The sequence below is a fragment of the Rhineura floridana genome, chromosome 6 (assembly GCF_030035675.1).
Source record: "Rhineura floridana isolate rRhiFlo1 chromosome 6, rRhiFlo1.hap2, whole genome shotgun sequence".
NCBI lineage: Eukaryota > Metazoa > Chordata > Lepidosauria > Squamata > Rhineuridae > Rhineura > Rhineura floridana.
Window position 1 is genome coordinate 3955301 of NC_084485.1, and position 27347 is coordinate 3982647.

Here is a 27347-nt window from a genome sequence, read left to right on the forward strand (position 1 = left end):
AGAACCTCCAAAGAGGTAGCCATGTTTGTTTTGTAGCAAAAACAGTTTTGCATATCTTGTAAGACCTTAAAGCAGTCATGAGGGACCTGTGGCCCTCCAGTTGTTACTGAAATTACTGCTTCCATTATCACTGTACATTGCCCATGCTTGCAAGGGCTGATGGGAGTTCTAGTTCAGCAACACCTGGAGGGCTAAAGGTTCACTATGCCTGCCTTAAACACTAACAGCATGGGCTGGAATCCACTTCATCAGATGTGAAAAGGGGAAAGGTTATAACTGTTACAGCTGGCAACCTGTGCAAGTGTTTGAGCCACATGGGCAGGAACCAGGTAATTTGGAAGGTAATTGCAAAGATTTCCAGACAAGGCTTCTCTCCCATTGGGTGAAATTCCCCCATCCCCTCACATATTCAAGGAAGCTCTACTTGCCATCGATTTTATGGTTGCTTTTTTGATAACTGTTTTGTTTCCCAATTTAATTGCTCTCTGATTGTTTTATTTTGCCTTAGGATGCACGCCCAAGGTCACTTAGCACAGATTATGTCCACACACAGAAACTAGCCACCTCCTGCTTCACCTTTGCACTCAGAGCCAGATTTGGTTTCCAGAGAAGTGAGGGGATGGCAGGGAAATACCTGCTTTTGTTCTTTTCTTTGCTTGGACAAAAAGCATTTTGTCTCATATATGGTCGCTTCTCCAAAGGACTTAATGGGCAGCTCACTCTCTCATCTGATTTCCTAATGGCTGGTCTTCATGACAAAAGTCTTTTAAAAGAGTGATTGCCTGCAAGATCACCCATGGCAAAGGGAAATCAGAATATGTAAAGACTACCTGACTAGTCCTTCTGCATTTCAATGTGCAATAACCAGGCCATTGGTCAAGTCCCATCCACCCCCACCCCAAGCCTTGCTGTACCAGAGCTTCTGGTTGACCCCGCCCTGGCTCTCACCTATTCTTTCCATCTATACTGCATCTTCCTCACCCCCACCCTGCTTTTGACTCAAAATGAACCCTCTGCTCTGAATGCCAGAGCATCAAGTAACAGCTTCTGTAACTTATTCCCAGGCCACAATCATATTTATGTATAAAATATCACAAGATGGTATACAGACTAAAATCAGTGTTGAAATAAAAACACCAAATGCACCAATTAAAGACAGTTGGCAAAGATTCTCGGATTTGAAAGGGCTGTCTGAATAACACCGTTTTTAGAAGACGTCTAAAAACAAGCAGGGATGAGACTCCTGCTGAACATCTATTGGCAAGGAGTTCCACAGGGCAGGGCATCTCCATGAAAGTCTTGGCCTCTGGTAAAGGCCAGCAGAACCCCAGAGACCTGTCAGGCCACCAACAGTGCCCTTTCAGAAGATCTCAGCAATTGAGGTGGAGCGTAAGGAATTAAAGCAAGAACCTTGAACCTGTAGCAGACTGGAAACCACCAAGAGGTTCTCCTGCACAATCCCCCTTGCAATAAATGAGAGCTGTGCATGGACGTTGTGTCTGTGTTCTGACCATTCCCCTTGACTTTATTTTTGCCTTTTTTTATGGACTCTGTGGGGAGTTAGCATTCCAGAAGAATAAGCTTGTTTGTTGTATTACTTATCTGTTACTGCCTTTATTTCCCTCCTTTCATGCAAGGAACTCAGGGTGGCATCCAAACATTCTCGCCCTCCAGATTTTATCCTCACAACAGCCCTGTGAGGTAGGTTAGGCTGACAGACCATGACTGGCCCAAGGGCACCCAGTGAGCTTCATGTTTGAGGGGGGATTTAAACTGTTCTCCTGGGTCCCAATCCGACACTGTAATCACTACGCCACACTGGCTTTCTCGCCACACTTGTCATTGTTGGAGTGTTATTTGAAAATTAATAAAATACATTTTTTCAAAGAATAGCCTTTCCAAGGCCTCACTCACATAACGCAACCTTAGGGTTGCTTCTTTCTAAAGGCTCCTATGTCTGGCAGGCAGAAATCCAACAGGTGCAGCGTCTCCCATCCCAGCATAGATCTACGGGGAGGCTTCCCGGTAGAATTTATGCTGTTAAAAAACTGAAGCCCCACCAGGTTATGCTGCGTATATGTGGACCCTATACATAAATTGTTCCTGGTTGCTAATGAGCCTCTCTCGCACACCTTAAATCAGTGGGTTATTAGGGGCTTTCAGACAGGAGTCATACAATGTGGAGTTCATTTTTATGATAATAATTATTTGATTTATATCCCGCCCTTCCTCGCAGCAGGAGCCCAGGGTGGCATTTTTACCGACATTGTTATTGCGCCCTCCTCACCTTTAGCAAGAAGAACTCTGCTGGACCAGGCCAATGGAGCCCACCGAGTCCAACTCTCTGTACTCACGTTGGCCAACCAGATTCCTACGGGAAGCCTGCAAGCAGGACCTAAGGGCGACAGCACTCTCTCCACTTGTGATTCCCAGCAGCGGGCACTCAGAGGCATGTTGTCTCCAAGAGTAGGGGCAGAACTGAGTCTTTTAAAGCCATCCAAGGTGGTGGCCAACTTACGGGAGCAAAATCCATAATTTAACGGCGTGCCATGTGAAGGAGTTCTTCCTGTTGTCTGTCCTGAATCTTCCAACATTTCAGCTTTGCTCCAGGTTCTAATGTCATGACGGAGGGAGAAAAACGTATCTCTGTGCACTTTCTCCACGCCGTGGTAAGCACGTGAAGCTTTTTGAATATGTGCTTTTCATTCTTCAGCATGCTTTCCCCACCCTTTCCAATTTTCACAGCTGGTTTTCAGTGGGGTTTGACTGCTTTATTTTTACATAAAGTGCTCCAATGCTTTATGGTATTATTATCGTTGTTGTTGTTATTGAAGAGCCAGTGTGGTGTAGAGGTTACGGTGTTGGGCTAGGACCTGGGAGACCAGGGTTCGAATCCCCACATAGCCATGAAGCTCACTGGGTGACCTTGGGCCAGTCACTGCCTCTCAGCCTCATGAAAACCCTACTCATAAGTTGGAATCGACTTGAAGGCAGTACATTTACATTATTATTATTATTGTTGTTGTTGTTGTTGTTGTTGTTGTTGTTGTTATTATTATTATTTTATTTATATCCCGCCCCTCCTCCCATCAGGAGCCCAGGGCGGCAAACAAAAGCACTAAAAACATCATAAAAACAAACTTTAAAACACATTAAAATATCTTCAAAAACATTACTTAAAAAAAGCTATCAAAACATCTTCTAAGATTAAAAACATTTTAAAAAAGAAAGTTTAAGAACATATTAAAAAGCAGCTCCAACACAGATGCAGACTGGGATAGGTCTCAACTTAAAAGGCTTGTTGAAAACTGTATCAGAACTGTTTGCATTATTTTAAGGGAGCAACATGGTTTGAGAACCACATACTTGGATGGGGGACATCTGTGCCCCTCCAGATGTTGCTGCACTATGACTCCCATCATCTGTGACCACTGGCCATGCTGGTTACTGGGGCTGATGGGAACTCGAGTCCAACCACAGATTCCTCAGCTACAGGAAGAAGCATCAGTGTTCAAGCAGAAGACGTATTTGGAAGGATCACTTTGCCACTGGTTTACTGCTGAGCAATCCACCCCACTCCACCCCCAACACCCCCACATGGTAAGATTGTTGCTTATTTATTTGTACTCTGCTCTTTAGCCAAAAAGGCTCCCAGAGTGGCTTACAGCCATAAGAGAGTCGCAGGCCCTCAGGCTTACAATCTAAATGACATGACACAGGAGGAAAAGCAGAAGGGGAGGGAAGAGGGAAAAAGCAAGCTCAGGCACATCAATATGAAGCTGGTGGAAGAGGTGGAGGTAGGCGAGTAGAAGACATCTGTGTGTGTGAATGAATGGGGGGAGGGGCTGCAAGATAGTGTGTGAGGCTGCTTGGGCCATGCCCCAACTCATTTTTAGCTCTGCCCGTGTTTAACTCTGTCCCCCAACTTCCACCACTGGAATTCAGCTTCTGGAATGTTTCCTATAAGGGAATGGAGCCCTTGGGCTGAAAGGGGTTCCCCACCTTGTAACCTAAAGGATATGTTTAGGGAGTGCTCATGGATGCAGCAGCATCACGCAGGAAGGCACAAGTGGCGTCACAGTGCCTTTTATTGAAACACTGACTGTGGCCCTCCGTGGATCCTGATAGCCTTTCTTCAGGGATCCATATTCTGGTAACCTCTCATTTGGATACCTGCATTTGCGTTAAAGATTGGGCTGCCCTAGGAAACAGTCCAATAAATTCAGCTGGTCCAAAGTAGGGCAGTAAGGTTATTAACAGGGACTTAGGATAGAATGTTTGTATTGCGCCAGCGTTCCACTTGACCATCTACAATGGTTACCAGTCCATTTCCAGGCCCAGGTCAAAGGGCTGGTACTAACCTTTAAAGCCCTAAATGGCTAGCATCCAGATTGCCTCCTCCTACCTATAACTACCTACCCAGACCTTGGGATCACGTTCTGAGGCCCTTTCTCTGGTTCTCCCTTTCAAATGAGACATGGCAAGAGGCGGTACTCTGGTTGCTCTTAAGTTAGTATTTATTATTATTTATTCATTAAAGTATGTATAAGTCACACTTTTCACCGAAGTACAACTTTTTTAATTGCTTTTTAAAAATGTGTTTTTAAATTTGTATATTTGTTTTTAATGTTTTTAATTGTTGTAAACCGCCCAGAGAGCTTCGGCTATGGGGCGGTATACAAATGCAATAAATAAATTAAATAAATAAATAAAGGCGGCTTAGAACATTAGAAGAGAGTCGGTATGGTGTAGTGGTTAAGGTGTTGGACTACGATCTGGGATACCAGGGTTTGAATCCTCACACAGCTGTGAAGCGAACTGGGTGACCTTGGGCCAGTCACTGCCTCTCAGTCTCATGAAAACCCTATTCATAGGGTCGCCATAAGTCTGAATCGACTTGAAGGCAGTATATTTACATTTTAGAACATTAGACACAATAAAATTTACAAGACAAGAAAAACAATCATTAAAAGCAATAATAAAAATACTCTCCCTGAACTAGAAAAGGTCCTCAAATGCAAAGATGTATCACTAAAATCATTCAAACCATGGTATTCCCATTCTCTATGTATAGATGTGAAAGTTGGACAGTGAAAAAAGTGGATAGGAGAAAAATCAACTCATTTGAAATGTGGTGTTGGAGGAGAGTTTTGTGCATACCATGGACTGCGAAAAAGACAAATAACTGGGTGTTAGATGAAAATGATGAAACTGAGGTTATCGTACTTTGGACACATCATGAGAAGACATGATTCACTAGAAAAGACCATAATGCTGGGAAAAACAGAAGAGAGTAGAAAAAGAGGAAGGCCAAACAAGAGATGGATTGATTCCATCAAGGAAGCCACAGAGCTGAACTTACAAGATCTGAACAGGGTGGTTCATGACAGATGCTCTTGGAGGTCACTGATTCATGGGGTCACCATAAGTCATAATCCACTTGAAGGCGCACAACAACAACAACAAGATCCTTTGGATACCCCTTGGAGTTTTAAGTTTGATAACATTTTGATGCTTCAGTGACCTTTGTCGTGCTTACTGTATTTTCTGCTGCTGGTTTTCTGCTGCATTACATTTTATGCTGTATCCGTTTTTATGGGTTTAAGTTCTTCTTTTCAATGTGCTTGTTATAATTTATATTTTAAGCTGCCCAGAGAACTCATGTGATTGGGCAGCATGTAAATATGACAAATGAATAAATCATGGAAAACGGCAAACCTTAAAAGTTCAAATATTTTAAAAGCCGCCTTATTATTATTGTTGCTGTTGTTGTTAAGGCTGCAATCCAAAACGTATTTACAAGAAAGTAATCCCTGCAGAACACAAGGGGGCTTGTCTCCAAGCAAACATGCACTGAATCGCACTGTGATTCACCACCCCAGACTACTCTCACCAGGCACAGAACAACAGAGATGATCACTTTGTTCAGGACCAGGATTAATCCTTCCGTCTGGCCAGTGTGGAATCCAGGATGCCGAATGGTAGCGCAGCTGGGTCATTTTGGACCCTGCATTTAAGGGGCTTACAGAGGGACCCCTTTGTAGATCCAGGTGTATTACTTTATTATTTATATTCCATTTATATCCTGCCTTTTCCCCAAGGAGCTTGTAAGAACATAAGAGCCAAGGGAGCCCATGTAGGCCAGCATCCTGTTCTCACAGGGGCCAACCAGACGCCTCTTCTGGGAAGCCGGCAAGGAGGACCTGAGCGCAAGAGCACTCTCCCCTCCTGCAGTTTCCAGCAACTGGCATTCAGAGGCAGCCTTCCTCCAAGGAAGGGAAAGGATGGCCATTGTGGCTAGTAGCCATTGGTAGCCTTTATCCTCCATGGATTTGTTTAATCCTATTTTAAAGCCATCCAAGTTGGTGGCCATCACTGCGTTCTGTGGGAGCGCCTTCCATAGTTTAGCTGAAGGTGCCCTACATGGTTCTCCCTGTTCCATTTTATCCTGACAACAACCCTGTGAGGTTAGGCTGAGAAACAGTGGCTGGCCCAAGGGCACCCGGTGGGCTTCATGGCTGAGTAGGGATTGAGACCCTGGTGTTCCAGGGCCTGGGCCAGCACCAGAACCAGCACACCACACTGGCTCCGGGCATGGGCATTTCCAACTCAAATGATAGCACCGCCTTAAATTTGGGGGCACGGCTAGGTTCCCTCCTGCTAAGCACGTTTCCTTGCACTAGAGGGGACTTTTTGGGTCCGATCCAGGAGGGCTCTTTTCCCCATCCTTTAAAGGGATCTGGAGCGCAAAAGTAGCCTTTCGGCAGCTGCCATCCCATCCCTGAGCAGGCTTGTTCGGAAGTGTTGGGATTTTAGGGCTCACAAACCTATTCCCCTAAAACCATTTCTCCTGTCTTTATGAATCTCACTCAGGGAAGCTTGTTCTGTGTTACATTTCCTCTAAAATTCTACAGCTAGCACACACTGACATTCCAGTGAAGCCACTTCCACTTGCTATCCTCTGTTATGACTTCCAGCCTTCTTGCAGAGAGAACACTACTGCCAGGCAAAGTCTGATGACACTTGTTCAGCAAAATGCAAGGCTAAAGCACTATTATGGGGAATACAGAGGGCGTTTTGCAACTGGTAATTTGCCATTAAATAAACAACTGGAGACTAGTCAGCCAGTGTGAATAATGAGGTGTGCTATATATGGTGTGTTTCCTGAAACCTCAGCGCCTGAGGGTGTAAGATACTCAAGTAGATTGTCCATTGTTGTCGACCCACCCATCTTGCATCTGGCAACAGGTGTGAGTGAGTGCTCTATCTTTTCCTACAATAAACATGCTTTTGTAGTTTTACTCCTGAACTGCTGTATGGTGTTTTTACTCATGACCAGAGCGAGAGTCGGACTGGTATTTCCCACAACAGAAGCAAGTAGCTTGGAAACCAATGGGGCGTAGACCTGATTCGGCGGTGAAGGAGCGCGAATGGGTGCTTTCTTGGAAGTAACTTGCCCTGGGCTTACGCGCGAGTAGCACACACAGGCTACCGGGGGTGGGGTGGGGTGGGTGGAGCAGCACCATTTGGCTCTCTCTGGGACCGCCAGCCAAGTCGATCAGCTGCGCGGCGCCGTCGCCGCTGCTCCCGGCAAAGCGAAAACGAAAGTGCCGGCACGGATGCGCAGGCTGAGCCAACCGCGGGAAGGGGAGGAGCTGAGCGGCGGCCGGCGGGGCAGATCGGCTCGGCCTGGCGATGGGGCTGCTCAGCTTTACGCGGGAGCCGGTGCCGGAGACGCTCAGTGCCGACATGCAGCAGCTCAACCAGCTGAGCGCCCAGGTGCCACCCCGAGCGCAGCAGCGGAGACTGCGGGCGGGCCTGCTTTGCGTTCCTCCCGGGGCTCCCCCGCCCGGCGGCCGCTTCTTCCGGCTCCAGGCTCTGCTTCCTCCTCTACCTCGGGCGTTAGTGGGGGGGGCTGCTGCTTGCGACCCCCATGTGGCCGGCGGCGGGGGGCGTTTTGGGAGCGGAGCCGGCGGCCACACAGTTCGCGGGGGCGTTTTGCAGCCGGGCGAAGGGGGGGCTCTTTCTGGCTGACCCTCTCGCACCCCTTCGCCGTTGCTAAAGAGCGGCGCAAAAGCCCCAGCGGCCACCCCGCCCGTTTGGACCTTTGCGCGTCCAGAGGATCGTGATTCTGTCCCCGGGGAGAACGCCCAGCCGCCGCTGCGGTGCGCCTCCCCACAAAGCGTAAGCCACGGGGCTTCTGCCCAAGGCACCCCGGCGATGTTGGCGTCTACGGGTAGCCCCCCCGAAACTTGTTCGTTACGCAGAATAAAACACGATAAACTGCCCTTTGCGGTGATGCCTTCTGGAGGGAACGGGAGTAAAGCTGCCTCGTTAGGCTGGGGCAAGCATAAAATACCATAATTATAATAGAACTTTTTAAAAAATTGGAGCCCTGTTGAGTTATTCGCTGCCTTCTGATCTTCCAGAAGAATATAATTATGTTAAGTTCCATATCTTGCTTAGTGTTTCATCTGCATACATATGTTGGTAGTCTCTACAACAGCCCTGTAAGGTAGGCTCGTGCTATCACTCCCACACCACACAGCAGGGAAAGCTGGCTGGAGTTTTTCTAAGGGCACCCAGTAAATTTCATAGGTGTTGCCTCAGTATCTGATGCTCTTTAACTCTTCCAGCTTGTATTTGGTGCTTTTTGGTCCGCATTGCCAGGGCTAGTTGTTTTGGCATATCTGGCTACCATGCAGAGAGCCCAGGGTAGGGAGGAGGGGTGGCCAGTGTAATCTAAGGTTATTTTTTTATTAGAATTTATTTATTTATTGGTTTATATCCCGCCCTTCCTCCCAGTAGGAGCCCAGGGTGGCTATTTATATACTGCTTGATCGTAAAATACCTCTAAGTGATTTACAGAAGAAACCACTGAGTGCTAAAATGCTGAACTAGGCACCTGGAAAGCCTTAACAAATCACAAGGGCTGCAGCGGGCCTCCCCACTCGAGCAATGAGACACAAAGTTGTTAGTCATGCCTCTGTAGCATTCCAGGAGTCTCCCTCAAGGTCATGCTTCTGTTGGGGGGTTATCACCTTATCCAGGAATGCAAGTGCCTTGCCTTCCTCAACACCAACACCCTGCCCTGCCCTCTTACCTCTGATGGCCACACCATTTTGAGAAATTTCAAAATACTCTTTAATTTTTATTATTGCTTAATTCTTCCATTTGCTAAGCATTCCGCCACTGTTTAAAAACAGGCGTCAGTGAGAGACCTCTTCCAGAGTTCTGCAGATTCATCATTGTGACAATGGGGCTGCCTCTTTTTTCTTGTGAGAATTTGGGGGGTGCCCAAGTGTGTGCAAGTGGAGAATCCCCGAGCTCCTGTGTGAAGGTGGACGACTTTGATTGGGCCAACTCTTCTTTGCAAAGTTGGAAACTAAAAATAAATTGGGACTTCTTGATGTTACATTTTCCACATGCTGTTGGTTTTCAAGTAAGGCTGTAACATTTAGTCAATTAATTAAATGCATTGATTAAACCCTTTGCAGCTTAAAAATCTAACTGGGCAGCAGTTTTTTTTAATGGTTAATTACTTTTAATACAAGCCCTACCATTCAGAAGGGAGCACCTCTTCTGCTGGAGCGTATGCATGTGTTGCCCAAAATGGCCTTTTCCAGCTTGGGGCTCTCCAGATGTTTTGAATTACAATTCCCATCAGCCCCAGCCAGCACATCTGTGTAGTTACCCGGGACTGATGGGAGTTGTAGTTCAAAGCAACTGGAAGGTTTCAAGTTGGGAAAAGCTGTCCTAAACATCAGAGGTTCCTTTAACCCCCTTTCAGAACTATTTTATTGACCTACAAATATATGCAGACTTCATCAAGCAATTAAAACTCATCACTGTTTTTCAGGGTGGGTAATTTTTTATTTATTTATTAAATTTGTTAGATGCCTATCTGGCAGGGGTTATCCTGCCACTCTGGGCGATGTACAATAAAATACAAATACATTCCATAAAAAACATAAGCAGAAATATTAAAACCACCCCTAGAACTGCAATCTAACAACCTAAACCCCCTCCCCAGCCTGGTTGAAGAGCCAAGTCTTCAAGGCCCGTTGAAAGCACAGCAAGGAGGGGGCCTGGCGGAGGTCAGTTGGCAAGGCATTCCATAGTGAAGGAGCCACTACAGAGAAGGCTCTTGACCTAGTCCTCTCCAGTCTAGCTGCTTTTGTAGGGGGAATAAAGAGTGAACCATTCATGGACGATCTTGTTCGACCGGTGCCCCTGGTGAGAATGGAGGCGTTCCTTTAAATAGAGAGGGCTGGCTTCAAATAAGGTCTTGAAGGTTAAAGTCAGAACCTTAAATTTGGCCCGAGCAACCACCGGCAGCCAGTGCAGCTCCCTGAGGACTGGAGTAATGTGATCTCTTTTATTAAGTGACAACCGTGTTCCATTAGCTTTCACAAGGAGGGTGGTTTTGGAGCAGTCTACCTTTAATTGGATTACTGTGTAATTGGGTTCCAAGTCTTCAAGGGAGATCTTTGCAAAGGAATTCGGAAACCTTGTGGGTTGTGGGGCAGGCATGCTTCCTTCTCCAGTTTCATTTAACTTAATGGCCCCGAGCCATTGCCTTTACACACCCAGCTGAACTGTCAGTGTTTCTTTTGAGGATAGTTACTCTTCCCTGCCCAAAGAAAAAAAATACCCTGGGTGTGGAGCAGGAGAGGTGGGCAAATCCCTGGCAAGGCTTGTTTTGCTGACATCCTTTTATCTCTTCTTAGCAATTCTCTACTCTAACTGAAGTAGTTTTCCAATTTCTGCAAGAACCTAAAGAGGTAAGCCATCCACAGGGGTGTAGGTAAGGTAACATTCAAGGGGGTTGAGTGAGGCTAGTTTCGCTCCTTTTTTTACAATAGGCGTGTGTTTTAATGGCAACAACTACTTTTAATAATAATTCTAGCATTTTTGCATTAGATAAAAATGAATGATGAGGCACCCTGTTATGTTTGTACATTCTTTGTAATGTGTAGATTGTTTTATCATTTTTTAAAAAATGGAATGGAAATGGACTGCCTTCAAGTCGATTCCGACTTATGGCGACCCTATGAATAGGGTTTTCATGGTAAGCGGTATTCAGAGGGGGGTTTACCATCGCCTCCCTCTGAGGCTGAGAGGCAGTGACTGGCCCAAGGTCACCCAGTGAGCTTCATGGCTGTGTGGGGATTTGAAACTTCGTCTCCCAGGTTGTAGTCCAACACTTTAACCACTCCACCACACTGGCTCTTTTTTTTAAAAAAAATAGTAATGTCATAAAAGTGATTACTACGTTTGAGCCTCAAGGATAGGATGTGATGTGACTTGCAGGGCGCTATCCAAGGAGTGGCAGGGCATGGCAGAGCAGTGGACCCATTGCCACCTCCCTACCTTTATTGCTCATGCCAGCTGGCGTTGAAGGCTGGGGGCAAAAACCTGCTGCAGTCTACACCAGCTTGGAGTTGGCATAGGGATTAACCCCTCTCTTCCCCGGAACATCCTGTTTTGGGGCTTTCCACAGGCTGCTGCTGGTGGCATTCCTGCTTGCCCACACGTCCAGCGGGCAGAACAGGGGAGCTATGTGCTGGTGGAGCAATTCCGGGGTGGGCTGAGACCTCTGTGCCTCATTTAACCTCCCTCTTCTCCCCCTCCCACCTTGGTGGATCAGGGATTTAGATTGTTCCTAAGGGAGCAATTCTGTGTACACTTACTAGGGAGTCACCCCTATTCAACCCCATGGGAAATACTTCTGAGTACACATGTAGAGGATTGTGCTGTAAATCATTTTTATATGAATACTAGGAAATGTAATGACATACAATTCATTTAAATATGGTTGTGTGTCTCAAGAAAAATCCAGGTTCTGCACCCTAAAGAAATTCTGCAAAGATAAACAAATATATGCAGATTTTCTTGATCTTTCATGATTTGCTTTTGTTGGTCAGTTACGGCAGCTGTGGAGGACTTGCCTCCTTCCTCAGCCACTAGTAATGATATTTTCCCAGTCCACCCTCAAGCCCATCTGTGGCACACTGAGACCTGGAACCACTTGTTTCACTCTTTCTGAAAATAAAAAATAATGTGAGCTTTACAGTGCAATCTTAAGCATGTCTTCTGAAAAGTAAGTCCTACTGAATTCAGTGGGGCTTAGTCCCAGGGAAGTGGGGTTAGGATTTCAGCCTTTAGATGCAATCCTATGTAAACATCCCTGAGAGTAAGGCCCATTGAATTCCATGAGAGTGACTTCTGTCTGAGTGGACGTGTATAGGATTGCACTGTCAGGATGCCAAACTCTGCACTAGATACTAAATTTCTTCAGGATCCTTGTGCAGCTTTGAGTACAAGTTGCTACTCTTGCACAAAAAGGCCGTGCTGTCTACTCTGCTCCTCTTGCAGGTTGAAAGGTTTCTAGCTCAGCTCTCTGAATTTGCTGCCGTCAATAAACTCAGCCCGGGCCGTTTGAAGAACATTGTCAAAAGCCTCCTCTTGGTGCCAAACGGTGAGCATGAGCCAGTGGGGTCTCCAGGGGTGTTGGTGTCTGTTGTAGACCAGAGAGAGAAACGTTGGCGGTCAAAAAGACTCTTCTCCTTCCCTCATTATTAGGGTTGCCAGGTTCAGGGCCTGAGGCTGACCCTGTATCTTTAGGAGAAGAGGAAGTCAGCCAAGTGCAGGTGTTCTTGCAACTCTGTAATGGGGAAAACCACAAGGTGGAATTCTCCCTTCCCCCTGCATAACTTAAAGATACAGAAGACCACTTGGTTGCCAGGCCCGGCCTCCCAGAGGTCTTCTGTATCTTTCATTGTTGTGCAGTGAGAAGGGAGAATTCCACCTTGTGGTTTTCCCCATTACAGGGTTGCAAGAACACTTGCACTTGGCTGACTTTCTCTTCTCCTATAGATACAGGATCAGTCTCAGGCCCTGAACCTGGCAACCCTAACCATGATAGTAGAAGGGCAGGGGTTACTCAGTGAAGTTAAGAACGTGAGATGAGCCTGCTTGCTTCCTGGATCCGGTCAGTGGCCCACCTCGTCCAGCAGCCTGTTCTCACAGTGGCCAAGCAGATGGGAAGCCCACAACTGGTTTTCAGAAGCATGTGGCCTCTCACTGCAGAGCCTGAGCGTAGCCTGCATGACTAATAGCCACCTCCTCCATGTATCGAATCTCATCCTCTTTTAAATCCACCCAAGTTGGTGGCCACCACTGCCTCCTGTGGGAGCAAATCCCACCGTTTAGCTACACGTTGCATGAAGAAATCCTTTTGTCTGTCCTGAATCTTCCAGCATTCAGCTTCATTGAATGTCGACAAGTTCCGGTGTTATCAGAGAGGGAGAAAAACTTTCCTCTATCCACTTTCCCCATGCCATGCAGAATTGTATACAAGTCTATCCTGTCACCTGTAGTGTGTGTGCACATTTGTGTGTGTACATGCACCTTTTTTGTACATTAGCAGGGCAAAGATGTGAACAGCAAAGACCTGATTTGGTCCTTACTCCTTGCATATTATTGCTTTATCTTTTTTTTTCTTTTGGCTGTTTCCCTTTGCCTGGTGATAGTTTTCTGTCCACTAGTCATTTCCTATCTGGCTTCTGTGCCTCTGTTTCTTACCTTTTGTGTTTGTCCTGTTTCATTCCACACAGTAGCAATGCTGTCTTAACTAGGCTGTTTTGCTGTTTGTTTCCAGGCCTCGTCTTCTGATTTATGCAATATTTATTCTAGGTGCCCTAAAGAGGACTCTGTCGGCAGAGCAGGTCAGAGCAGATCTTATCACTCTAGGTAAGTCTCTTTAATATGCCTCCAGTAATTCCTGAAGGTGGCCGGTGGCTACGGTCCTCCTGTTAACCGTGTCAAATTTCTCCTGCAGGGCTGAGTGAAGAAAAAGCTGGCTATTTTGAAGAACAGGTACTAGGAGCATTCCTTCCTCTACTGCATTCTTAATTTCTGGGCAGGGGTGTCTCTTTCTGGGGTGTCCATTCTCTGAACTAGGCTTTTGCCTTGTAACTAAATGCAAATTGCAAATGGAATCATAATAGGGCAAAGGCTGTAGCTCCATGATAAGGCATATGCTTTGCATGAAGAAGGTTCCAGGTTTGATCCTGGGCATCTCCAGGTAGGACTGGGAGAGATTCCCTGCCTGAAATATTGGAGACTCTCTGCTGCCAGTCAGTGTAGACAATATTGATCTAATTTGATAAGAGCATAAGAAGAGCCTGCTGGATCAGGCCAGTCGCACATCAAGTCTAGCCTCCTGTTCTCACAGTGGATGCCTATGGAAAGCCCACAAGCAGGGCTTCAGCGCAACAGCACTCTCCCCTCCTGCAGTTTGCAGCAACTGCAGTGGCCTGACTTGGTATAAGGCAGCTTCCTGTGTTCAGATTGATTGATTGATATCCCGCCCTTCCTTCTAGCAGGAGCCCAGAGTGGCAAGCAAAAGCACTAAAAACACTTTAAAACATCATAAGAAGAGACATTAAAATACATTAAAACAAAACAACTTTAAAAACATTTTTTTAAAACCAAATTGTTTGTTTGTTTTTAAGGTTTAAAAGCATATTAAATTCCAACACAGAAGCAGACTGGGATAAGGTCTCAACTTAAAAGGCTTGTTGAAGGAGGAAGGCCTTCAATATTCATATGCAACTTTTTCAACTTTGCTGCTCTGTTTATATATTTGCTGGTACTTTCCCTTGCTGCGAAATCCTTGCACCTCTTGCATTGCATGTTTAAGGATAGTTTCCTTCAGTGAATCGTGTGCAGCAAACTAGTCTGGCCCAAGAATGTCAACATAACTAATTGCAAAAAGGTGCATGCAGTGATTTGCATAGTTCATGCTGAGTGCATAATTTGCCTTTCCACACAGTTCATTCCCTCACTCTTCCACTGAAGGAACCGCTAGGCTAAGCTGGCCTCTCTTCATAGGGTTTTCGTGGTAAGAGGTATTCAGAGGTGGTTTACCATTGCCTTCCTCTGACTTTGGACACATATCATACTTTGGACACTTACTGAGAAGACCTGATGGAAGAGAGTATCCAAAATGCTGCCACTTTACAGGACTGATTCTTACAAGAGCAGAACAAGTACTATGTGGCACCCATAACATGGAAAGCACAGCTTGAACTTGGCCTGGTAGCAAATCAGCAACCAATGCAGATTTCAGAGCAGAGGTGTAATGTGCTGATAGGATCTCACTCAAGTCAGCAATCATGCCGCAGCATTCTGCATTAACTGACTAGATGCCAGGATTTTTTTGGTTTTGGTTTTTGGTTATGAATCCTGCCTGGTTGTGGGATGCTAAGTTTTCTGCCTTACTCATAGGAATCTTTTTGTATTAGGTATGGTATTGCATTTAGGAAAGCATCACTGTATTTGTGTGTGTGTGTGTGTGTGTGTGTTTGCTAGTAATCATGATCTTTGGTGTGGACTGGTATGACTAAATGTGGGAGCAGTAGAGGATATATGGGGAGGGGTCATGACTTAGCTTGAACTATGCAAATCACTGCATGCACCTTTTTGCAATTAGTTACATTGACATTCTTGGCCCAGACTAGTTTGCTCCGCATGATTTGGACAAGAAAAGGTTCTGGTAGGTTTTGCCTTCCAAGAAGGGTTTTGTGTTTTGCTTTGCTAGTAATCGTGATCTTTGGTGTGGACTGGTATGACTAATGTGGGAGCGGTAGTGGATATATGGGGAGGGGTCATGACTGAGGGCCACAAGGATAGCACAGATGGCTACTACACTAGAGTCAGAAATGCCATTGTTTCAAAACTGGATGTGTCTGCACACTCGTCCTGCATGTTTGCAACCCGAAGAATATCAGAAGAGCCTGGCTGCTGGAGCAGACCAAAGGCCTCTGCAGTTCAGCACCCTGGTTCCTGTAGTGTCAGCCAGATGCCTCTGGGAAGTGCACAAGCAGGTCGTGAGGACGGTCACCCTCTCCTGCTACGGCTCCCCGGCAATTGGCATTCAGTGGCATGCCTCTGAACCTGGAGGCATCACATGGCTACTACGAGTAGTAGCCAACATCCCTTACGAATTCATCTAATATCCTGTTTCTCCACGCCACACACACTTTTAAAAACCTCAGTCCCATCTCAGTTTCTTCCTGCCTTTTGGAATTGTTAGTCTTGGTGAGATGAGAATTCTGAAATGCTTTGCACACTGATCAGAAGCGGCTTGTGCACCATGCAGCTCTCTGCTCATGCGAGGCTGCGAGTGTCCCTGTGCATTTCCAGTGAAACAGCAACTGCAGCTGAAGGCGTCCTTGCACGGGGCATGGAAATTATCCTGCCATATAGGGGCCTGTTGTGACCTGTGATAGCAAAAACCCCAATTAGATGTTTAGCTTTCATGGCTGCTTTAGGCCTCTGTGCCAGAACTCTTATCAGAATCACACAAGCTGGGGGTCCTCTCGCTCCATCAGGCACACCTGTGGGGGCCATAAATGCTCCTGTCATTTTGTCATTTAACTTTACAAACTCTGGCAGCCGCTGTGGCCTATGGAGAGGTTCTGCTCTGGGTCTCGACTTTTTCAGGAGATAAAGGCCATGTAGCACTTGGGGTAGGGCCTTATTGACTGTAGCCCCACACTTATGGATCACCCTCTCCAGAGAGGCCTGCCACGCCACCTCATTGGTCAGCTGTAAGCCAACAGGTGTTATGTAGGAAGGTTTTTTAAGATGATACGGGGGATTTAGAAAATGCATTATTCTTGTTGTTTATAGGAGATGATCTCTCCTTTGTGAGCCCCGTTGAACTGAATTGGAGATAACTTTCTTGAGCAACAGTGATGTGCTAGGTGTTGTACAGAACACAGAAGGGATGCAATCCTCTCCCAGAGAGTTCCCTTTATGTGAGAGGGATGGGAATGAGTTCCCATTGGCAGGGTTGGAGATGAACAGCGCAAAGTTCTAGTCCTCAATGCTGAGATGGTTATCTATTGTTTATTCCCTAGAATAAACTGGTGTTCTTTGGATTCCATAATTTATTTATTTATTAATTATTTGATTTATATCCCACCCTTCCTTCCAGCAGGAGCCCAGGGCAGCAAACAAAAGCACTAAAAACACTTTAAAACATCATAAAAACAGACTTTAAAATACATTACAACAAAACGACTTTAAAAACATTTTTTTTAAAAGCTTTGGAGACTTTTTTAAAAAAAAAAGATTAAAAAACATTAAAAAGCAATTCCAACACAGAAGCAGACTGGGACAAGGTCTGAAAGGGCTTGTTGAAAGAGCAAGATATCATAATCTATATAAAACTACAGAAGTCGGACTACCTTGTCCCAAAGTCTGCCTCTGTGTAGGTGGATTTTGGTAGAATGGTCACGTAGCTAAAACGTGGGTATGTTTTGTGTTTTGTAATCTGTCCAGTGGAAGGAGAAGTCTCCCACGCTTTCTCGCCTGGCTGTGGGGCAAACCCTGATGGTTAACCAGCTCATAGACATGGAGTGGAAGTTTGGAGGTGAGTAGCTTTCTGGGGTGGGTACCTGTGAGGTGAAGGCAAGGTGTCCCCCTGAGCAGCTTTGCCTTTCCACATTCCCTGGGCACCTCTCATTGCTTTTCTTGTTCTCTCGGGCAGTTACTGCTGGAAGCAGCGAACTGGGGAAGGCAGGAAGCATCTTCATGCAGGTGGGTCTCTTTTAATGCCAGAGGTGTGGGGTATTTGTTTGGTTTTTTGAAGCCCCAGCAGTTACAGCCAGTGGCAAGAATCAGGATGTGAGAAGGGCCATTGTCTATTCTGCACTCGCTCACTTCTGTGCTTGCAGAACTCAGCTTATATTTTGGTTTCTAAAAGCAAGTTTCTGGCTCCTAACAGCGGTAAAGAGAGGCTTGAAAGTTTTAGGGCAGTGCAATTTTGGGAGGCAGGCAGAGAGGACATTCCAGTGTCAAGAGACGAGCAGCAGCAGAAAAATGATATTATTTCTATTTATAGGCCGCTTACTATCTAAAAGTTCGCAAAGTGGTTTACAATAGAATACGCAAGGTACAATAAACTATATAGAGTCAGTCACTCTGGTATACCAGCAAAGGAAAGACACTACTGTGTGAGCCAAGATGGGAGAACTGGAGTGCTTGGTCTTAGAGGAGAGCATTGATATAGTGAGCATAACGGAGACCTGGTGGAATGGAGAAAACCAGTGGGATACGGTTATCCCTGGATATAAACTATATCGGAAGGACAGGGAAGGACGTATTGGTGGCGGAGTCGCTCTATACGTGAAAGAAGGCATTGAATCCAGCAAGCTCGAAACCCCAAAAGAGGCAGACTCCTCCACAGAATTGTTGTGGGTGGTGATACCATGCCCCAGGAGGGACTTAATACTGGGAACGATCTATCGTCCCCCTGATCAAAATGCTCAGGGAGACCTTGAGATGAGATATGAAATTGAGGAAGCATCCAAACTAGGCAATGTGGTAGTAATGGGTGACTTCAACTACCCGGACATAGACTGGCTGCATATGTGTTCCAGTCATGACAAAGAAGCAACGTTTCTAGATATTCTAAATGACTATTCCCTAGACCAGTTGGTCATGGAACCGACCAGAGGGACGGCAACCCTGGACTTAATCCTCAGTGGGGACCGGGACCTGGTGCGAGATGTAAGTGTTGTTGAACCGATTGGGAGCAGTGACCACAGTGCTATTAAATTAAACATACATGTAACTGGCCAATTGCCAAGAAAATCCAACACGGTCACATTTGACTTCAAAAGAGGAAACTTCACAAAAATGAGGGGATTGGTAAAAAGAAAGCTGAAAAACAAAGTCCAGAGGGTCACATCACTCGAAAATGCTTGGAAGTTGTTTAAAAACACTATATTAGAAGCTCAACTGGAGTGCATACCGCAGATCAGAAAAGGTACCGCCAGGGCCAAGAAGATGCCAGCATGGTTAACGAGCAAAGTCAAGGAAGCTCTTAGAGGCAAAAAGTCTTCCTTCAGAAAATGGAAGTCTTGTCCGAATGAAGAAAATAAAAAAGAACACAAACTCTGGCAAAAGAAATGCAAGAAGACAATAAGGGATGCTAAAAAAGAATTTGAGGAGCACATTGCTAAGAACATAAAATAACAAAAAATTCTATAAATACATTCAAAGCAGGAGACCATCTAGGGAGACGATTGGACCCTTGGATGATAAGGGAGTCAAAGGTGTACTAAAGAACAATAAGGAGATTGCAGAGAAGCTAAATGAATTCTTTGCATCTGTCTTCACAGTGGAAGATATAGGGCAGATCCCTGAACCTGAACTAACATTTGCAGGAAGGGATTCTGAGGAACTGAGACAAATAGTGGTAACGAGAGAGGAAGTTCTAAGCTTAATGGACAATATAAAAACTGACAAATCACCGGGCCCGGATGGCATCCACCCGAGAGTTCTCAAAGAACTCAAAGGTGAAATTGCTGATCTGCTAACTAAAATATGTAACTTGTCCCTTGGGTCCTCCTCCGTGCCTGAGGACTGGAAAGTGGCAAATGTAACGCCAATCTTCAAAAAGGGATCCAGAGGGGATCCCGGAAATTACAGGCCAGTTAGCTTAACTTCTGTCCCTGGAAAACTGGTAGAAAGTATTATTAAAGCTAGATTAACTAAGCACATAGAAGAACAAGCCTTGCTGAAGCAGAGCCAGCATGGCTTCTGCAAGGGAAAGTCCTGTCTCAGTAACCTATTAGAATTCTTTGAGAGTGTCAACAAGCATATAGATAGAGGTGATCCAGTGGACATAGTGTACTTAGACTTTCAAAAAGCGTTTGACAAGGTACCTCAGCAAAGGCTTCTGAGGAAGCTTAGCAGTCATGGAATAAGAGGAGAGGTCCTCTTGTGGATAAGGAATTGGTTAAGAAGCAGAAAGCAGAGAGTAGGAATAAACGGACAGTTCTCCCAATGGAGGGCTGTAGAAAGTGGAGTCCCTCAAGGATCGGTATTGGGACCTGTACTTTTCAACTTGTTCATTAATGACCTAGAATTAGGAGTGAGCAGTGAAGTGGCCAAGTTTGCTGATGACACTAAATTGTTCAGGGTTGTTAAAACAAAAAGGGATTGTGAAGAGCTCCAAAAAGATCTCTCCAAACTGAGTGAATGGGCAGAAAAATGGCAAAGCAATTCAATATAAACAAGTGTAAAATTATGCATATTGGAGCAAAAAATCTTAATTTCACATATACGCTCATGGGGTCTGAACTGGCGGTGACCGACCAGGAGAGAGACCTCGGGGTTGTAGTGGACAGCACGATGAAAATGTCGACCCAATGTGCGGCAGCTGTGAAAAAGGCAAATTCCATGCTAGCGATAATTAGGAAAGGTATTGAAAATAAAACAGCCGATATCATAATGCCGTTGTATAAATCTATGGTGCGGCCGCATTTGGAATACTGTGTACAGTTCTGGTCGCCTCATCTCAAAAAGGATATTATAGAGTTGGAAAAGGTTCAGAAGAGGGCAACCAGAATGATCAAGGGGATGGAGCGACTCCCTTACGAGGAAAGGTTGCAGCATTTGGGGCTTTTTAGTTTAGAGAAAAGGCGGGTCAGAGGAGACATGATAGAAGTGTATAAAATTATGCATGGCATTGAGAAAGTGGATAGAGAAAAGTTCTTCTCCCTCATAATACTAGAACTCGTGGACATTCAAAGAAGCTGAATGTTGGAAGATTCAGGACAGACAAAAGGAAGCACTTCTTTACTCAGCGCATAGTTAAACTATGGAATTTGCTCCCACAAGATGCAGTAATGGCCACCAGCTTGGATGGCTTTAAAAGAAGATTAGACAAATTCATGGAGGACAGGGCTATCAATGGCTACTAGCCATGATGGCTGTGCTCTGCCACCCTAGTCAGAGGCAGCATGCTTCTGAAAACCAGTTGCCAGAAGCCTCAGGAGGGGAGAGTGTTCTTGCACTCGGGTCCTGCTTGTGGGCTTCCCCCAGGCACCTGGTTGGCCACTGTGAGAACAGGATGCTGGACTAGATGGGCCACTGGACTAGATGGGCCACTGGCCTGATCCAGCAGGCTCTTCTTATGTTCTTATGAGCCTTTATAATGGGCAAATATATTGTGCAAGCATTTACAATGGGCAAATTTGTCTTGGTTGTGTAACTTACACAGCAGGCTGGTGAGCCTGTGGTCTTCTAGATTATGTTGGACTACAACTCCCATCAGCCCTGGCCAGCATGGCCAGTTGTCAGGGACAAGAGTATAAGAAGAGCCTGCTGGATCAGGCCAATGGGGGCCCATCTAGTCCAGCACCCTGTTCTCACAGTGGCCAACCAGATGCCCATGGGAGGCCCGTAAGCAGGACCTGAGCACAAGAGTGCTCTCCTCTCCTGCGGCTTCCAGCAACTGGCATTCAAAGGCTTGCTGCCTCTGGGAGGGGAGGAAAACCGTGGCCTTCATGGCTAGTAGTCACTGATAGCCTTTTCCTCCATTAATTTGTCTCATCCTCCCTTAAAGTTGGTGGCCCTCACTGCCTCTTGAGAGCGAATGCCATAATTCAACTCTGCGCTGTGCAGAGAAGTCCTTCCATTTTGTCTGTCCTGCATCTTCCAACATTCAACTTCCTTGGGTGGCACTGAAGTCCTACAACATCTGAAGAGCCTCAGGCACCCCATCCCTGCAGTGCAGGTTACAGCATTTGCCTTTTCTGGTGTTGAATTTGTTGGGGTTAAATTGAAATCCCCAGTGCTTGTAAAACTATAGTTCACTTGTCCTATCTAAACCAGCTTGGGCTTTATGGGAAATAGAACCAAAGTGGCCTTTATTTGACTTTTGATATAAAACGTCGGTTTATTTCCTGGTGACCTGACCCTTACCTACATTCCAGTGGCGCGCATAATAAAAGCCGGTTTAAGCTGGACACGTCCCTACTATGCATTTCTGTATCACATTTATGCTTATAACCTTGCTTATTGTTACTAATGTGCCTTGCATAGGAATGTCAAACGCTGTTCCAACGTCCCACAAACCTTGACTTGTAAAACTCCTTTGATATGTAAGCAAAGTAATATCATGTCTGTCTCCAGTTTAGGGGGCGCCCGGTTGCAGCTGGGCCTCCCCTCAGTAGTTGCCTTTGTCTGCTCCTGCATAGTGCTTATCTCAAGGACATGCGAAATATGCAGACATAGAGTCTAAGAGATAGTCTTGATGTTTCCACTTTGTCCTTCCCCCTGTACCCATTTACCTCCTTACATATGCCCCAAAGCTATAGCAGTTGGCAATTGCTTCTTTTGTATTTTATGACGTGGACCCGATATTGTAAACTTCGGGGTAAGCCTATATAAACCCTTGAACACCAATAAACGAGGTTCCCATGCTGGCCTGCTTCGGCTTGTAAGTATTGGGTCCCCTTTGCAAAGGTTTTTGTCTCGTGTTACTTGATCTCTGATAGTGGGTTCATTTGCACTCAACTCCGCACTCTTCCCGGGTGTAATAAGCGAGTTGGGGTTGACAGGGCGACTTGCGTGTTGGGTTTGGACCTAACAAATTTCATTTTACTTGGTGTAGGGTTTTGATGGGGGCAGGCTTGGTGCATGCCGAGTGTGCGTGGGCTGGAGTTTGAGTCCTTGTCTCTGTCGGAGGGTTGGGGGATGCCTTGCTCACAGGACAGTGAGGAGTCATGTCTGCAATGATGGCACACCCTGACACACTCCTTTTACACCGTGTCCTTTTCAGATGGGAGCCAGGCTTGGGCCCAGGTGGGGGAGTGAGGATGGGGTAGACCCCGGGTAACAATGAGACAGAACCACCTCCCTACCCGCATCTGTGGGGCTGTACCTTGGGAATCAGGGCCATGTGCCTGCTCAGAGCCCCAAGTGACACCTTATTCCCATAGTCTTAAGCGGGTGTTCCAGGGCGCAGGATCTCCTTGCCTCTTGAGGCCATGGGCCAGAACATTTGGAAGGCCCAAGCCCATGCCCCAGTGTTTCATCCTCCTTGGATCCCAGGAGCCCTCCCTCTAGGGCAGCCTCCCTGCAATCCGGAGCCCTCCAGGTGTTTTGGACTACAACTCCCATCAGCCCCAGCCAGCATGTTTGGGGAAGGCTCCTTTATGATTTGGTACCAATTTTGGGTAGGGTGGAGAATGTCTTCCTCTTCACAAGTTCCCATAGAATCATAGGACAGAAGAGCTGGAAGGGGCCTCTAAGGCCATCAAGTCCAACCCCCTGCTCAATGCAGGAATCCAAATCAAAGCATTCCCGACAGATGGCTGTCCAGCTGCCTCTTGAAGGCCTCCAGTGTCAGAGAGCCCACTACCTCTCTAGGTCATTGGTTCCATTGTCATATGGCTCTAACAGTTAGCAAATTCTTCCTTACGTTCAAAATTTGGCTTGCAACTTGAGCTCATTATTCCGTGTCCTGCACTCTGGGACGATCAAGAAGAGATCCCGGCCCTCCTCCGTGTGACAATCTTTCATCTTTTTCTGTGGGTCACGGCCTGACTCGCCTCTGACTCCAGTCCCTCAGCATCCATCCCCCAGCCCCCCCCGGGTTCCCTTTACTGTTCTCCCAGAGTTGACCCCTTTTTTGCAATTAGAGTGCAGCCTGAAACCAGCATCAGCGATTATATCCACCCTCGAGGAAACCTCATGGTGGAAGAGTCTGGATTTTCTTTTTGCAGAAAAGTGCAACCTTTTTAACTTGTCAGCTTCCCCCATTCTTCGATGTAACTTCTTTTTTTAACTGATTTTATTTCCAGCTCAAATTGGTGGTTAGACAAGGAAACAAAGTGGAGCCCGTGTACCTTGGTGAGTGAGCCGCAGTTGTGTCTCGGGGAGTTCTGCAAAGAGAGGGAGGCTGTTGCCGCCTTGGAATTCTACCGGGAGGAAGGGCGGGATATAAATCTAATACACAAATAATGAATAATTGACACCCCAGGAAGGCTGAAATTGCATCCCCTGAAAGAGGCATCAACAGTTTTTGGTTGTTCTCCTTTCTGCTTCCTTCAGCTAGCTCGGAGGTCCACATTTCATCCCCGCAACTTGAGGGAATTCGGTGTTGCCCAATTTAAATTCTGCAAGCTGCAGCTGTCGAAGAAGACAGCCCAGCTACTCAAGCCTCAGGATTTTCTTAGCGGGGATCTCTGGGTAAAAAATTGGTTTCAGGGTTTGCCCTTGTGTGTGTCGGGGAGGTGATTTCACTTCATTGGGTGTGGACCAGGGTGGAGAAACTTGGGCCTATGGGCTAAATGCAGCCCTCCCGGTCTCTGTATCCAGCTCTCCCAAGGCTACCCCCTTACTCCCTCCACCCCAAGTGTTTTTGCCTGGCTGGAGTGTGTGCTGGAACTCTGACAACGCCTGCCTGGGTGGAAGACAGAGGGGTGTGTGGAAACTAGCTTACTACTAGGAAAAACTTCCTAACTGTTAGAGCCACTACACTTGGGAAAAAGAAACCAAATGCACAGTTATAAGATGGGGGATACTTGGCTCAGCAATACGACATGCGAGAAGGATCTTGGAATTGTCATTGATCAGAAGCTGAATATGAGCCAACAGTGCAATGTGGCTGCAAAAAAGGCAAATGCTGTATTAGGCTGCATTAACAGAAGTATAGTTTCTAAATCACGTGAAGTATTACTTCCCCTCTATTCAGCACTGGTTAAGCCTCATCGAGTACGGCGTCCAGTTCTGGTCTCTGCACTTCAAGAAGGATGCAGACAAACTGGAACAGGTTCAGAGGAGGGCAACAAGGATGATCAGGGGACTGGAAACAAAGCCCTATGAGGAGAGACTGAAAGAACTGGGCATGTTTAGCCTGGAGAAGAGAAGACTGAGGGGAGATATAAGATAGATATAAGAGAGATAGCACTCTCCAAGTACATGAAAGGTTGTCACACAGAGGGCTGGGATCTCTTCTCGATCGTCCCAGAGTGCAGGACACAGAATAATGGGCTTAAGTTGCAGAAAGCCAGATTTGGACTGGACATCAGGAAAAACTTCCTAACTGTTAAGAGTCATACAACAATAGAACCAATGACCTAGAGAGGTAGTGGGCTCTCTGACACTGGAGGCATTCAAGAGGCAGCTGGACAGCCATCTGTCGGGAATGCTTTGATTTGGATTCCTGCATTGAGCAGGGGGTTGGACTTGATGGCCTTGTAGGCCCCTTCCAACTCTACTATTCTATGATTCTCTACTATACAAACCACACCTTGGAAGGTTGTCCGGAAGGGGGTGTGGCCCTTGGGCTGGAAAGGGCTCCTCACCTCTAGGGTGGAGAGTGGTATTTCTGACCAAGGTGCGAAATCTGGAGAAGTCTGTGGCTCTTGTGAACACAGTGAGCTTTGGAACCTGCCTTATACTAAGCCAGACGGGTTGCCCAGTTAGCCCAGGATTGTCTACTCTGACTGGTAGCAGCTCCCCAGGTTATGAGGCAGGGAAATCTCAGGAAAAATGTCCTTACTGTTAGAGCCATACGACAATGGAACCAATGACCTAGAGAGGTAGTGGGCTCTCTGACACTGGAGGCCTTCAAGAGGCAGCTGGACAGTCACCTGTTGGGGATGCTTTGATTTGGATTCCTGCATTGAGCAGGGGGTGGACTTGATGGCCTTATGGGCCCCTTCCAACTCTGCTATTCTAAGATTCTGTGAAATGCCTTTCCCATTACCTGATTCTTGTAAGTGGAGATGTTGCTGGGGATTGAATCTGGGGCCTTCTACATGCAGAGCGGGTGCTCCACCACTGAGCTCTGACCTCAGTGCCACTCTGGTGTCCGTTAGAAGGACATGGCCGGGGCTGTTATGCCATTTGGGCTGGCTTAGGGCTGGTTCATACTGGGGCTGAACTCTGTTTAAGGGCGAATGGAGTTTGGGCTGAAACGTCATGCAAACTCAGCGAATTTAACCTGCATGCGAGTAGCACTGATCTCGGAGTAAGTCCTCATGTGAACGAGCCCTTAGTTTACCCTTTCCCTGGACAGCCACTGAACTGGAAGGTACTCCAGAGGCCATCTAGTCCAACTCTCTGCCCCTAATTGGGAGCTGTTCACTTGACACAGCCTGCACCATGTGTGGGCCCCCACCTTCCTTTAAACCTTTAAGGAAGGGGCTTCACCTCCCCACCTGGACTCCTCCATAGGGTGGAAGGAAAAAGCCCTACTGTGCCATTCAGCCTTCACAGCATAAGCTGTAGCCCAAGATCCCTGCTTCCAAGGGTAGGCGGCCAGGTGGCTCTGGAAGGTCACAAGGAAGATGTGGAGCCTTTCCCAGGATCTGCTAGTCCACAGCTATACAGCCCGTCTCCGGGCACTGAATTCCATGCACTAACAAGCTTGTTGTGTAAAAACAAACTTGTGTTGTTTTGTTAGTCCTAAAGTGTTGTGTTTATTTATTTCCCACCCCAATCAGAACTGACGCTGCCCCAGTTTTATCGCTTTCTGCACGAGATGGAAAGGATGAAAACTAGCCTGGAGTGCCTCAGCTGACTTGCCTGTTGAGGGGCCTGCAAGTGTGTGAGGACCAGCAGAGACTGTGGACGAGATCCTCCCCAACCTCCGTGTCTCATTTGAGAAGCTTGAATTCAAAGATGGGAGCACCCGTTAAAGTTCTGACGGTCTGGCTCAGGTTCTCCAAGCCGTTAAGGGCCGGGGAGGGGGAATGTTTTGTAAAACTTGTAAAAGTCCAATGTTTCTCTTGCTGGGTGTATAACAAGGTTTTCTGGGGCAGTGCTGACAAATAATGATCTGTGAGCAAGAATTAAGGAAACAAAAATAAAATTTAAAAAGTCAGTCTCCTTTGAAAGGCATAGGCGGCAACCTGAAACAGCCAAAAGCAGAAACCAGAAGTGAAGTAATGAGGGGGTTACTCGACAATTCATTATATGTTACCCAGCTGTTTGCACTTCCTAACAACACCTCCTTCACATGCGAATATACTAAATTTGACCAGGGATATATGAAATCTGATCCTTTTTAAGAACATAAGAAGAGCCTGCTGGATCAGGCCAGTGGCCCATCTAGTCCAGCATCCTGTTCTCACAGTGGCCAACCAGGTGCCCGGGGGAAGCCCGCAAGCAGGACCCGAGTGCAAGAACACTCTCCCCTCCTGAGGCTTCCGGCAACTGGTTTTCAGAGCATGCCGCCTCTGACTAGGGTGGCAGAGCACAGCCATCACGGCTAGTAGCCATTGATAGCCCTGTCCTCCATGAATTTGTCTAATCTTCTTTTAAAGCCATCCAAGCTGGTGGCCATTACTGCGTCTTGTGGGAGCAAATTCCATAGTTTAACTATGCGCTGAGTAAAGAAGTACTTCCTTTTGTCTGTCCTGAATCTTCCAACATTCAGCTTCTTTGAATGTCCACGAGTTCTAGTATTATGAGAGAGGGAGAAGAACTTTTCTCTATCCACTTTCTCAATGCCATGCATAATTTTATAC

The 27347-nt window shown here is 46.5% G+C and overlaps 1 protein-coding gene across 2 annotated transcripts; it reads left to right on the forward strand.

Annotated features, from left to right (window-relative positions):
* The first annotated feature begins 7525 nt into the window (after window positions 1-7525).
* On the forward strand, window positions 7526-26701 carry LOC133386955 (COMM domain-containing protein 7-like). Of its 2 annotated transcripts, XM_061630779.1 has the most exons (9): window positions 7528-7779; window positions 10731-10784; window positions 12379-12481; window positions 13699-13755; window positions 13844-13881; window positions 17356-17446; window positions 17564-17613; window positions 23673-23721; window positions 26322-26701. In XM_061630779.1, exons 1-9 carry the CDS (start codon window positions 7696-7698, stop codon window positions 26396-26398), a joined length of 603 nt encoding a protein of 200 aa, XP_061486763.1. In that variant the 5' UTR covers window positions 7528-7695; the 3' UTR covers window positions 26399-26701. The 2 variants fall into 2 exon arrangements, with proteins under 2 accessions (XP_061486765.1, XP_061486763.1); XM_061630781.1 differs by lacking the exon at window positions 23673-23721 and having other exon boundaries at window positions 7526-7779; window positions 26322-26415.
* The last annotated feature ends 646 nt before the right edge of the window (window positions 26702-27347 follow it).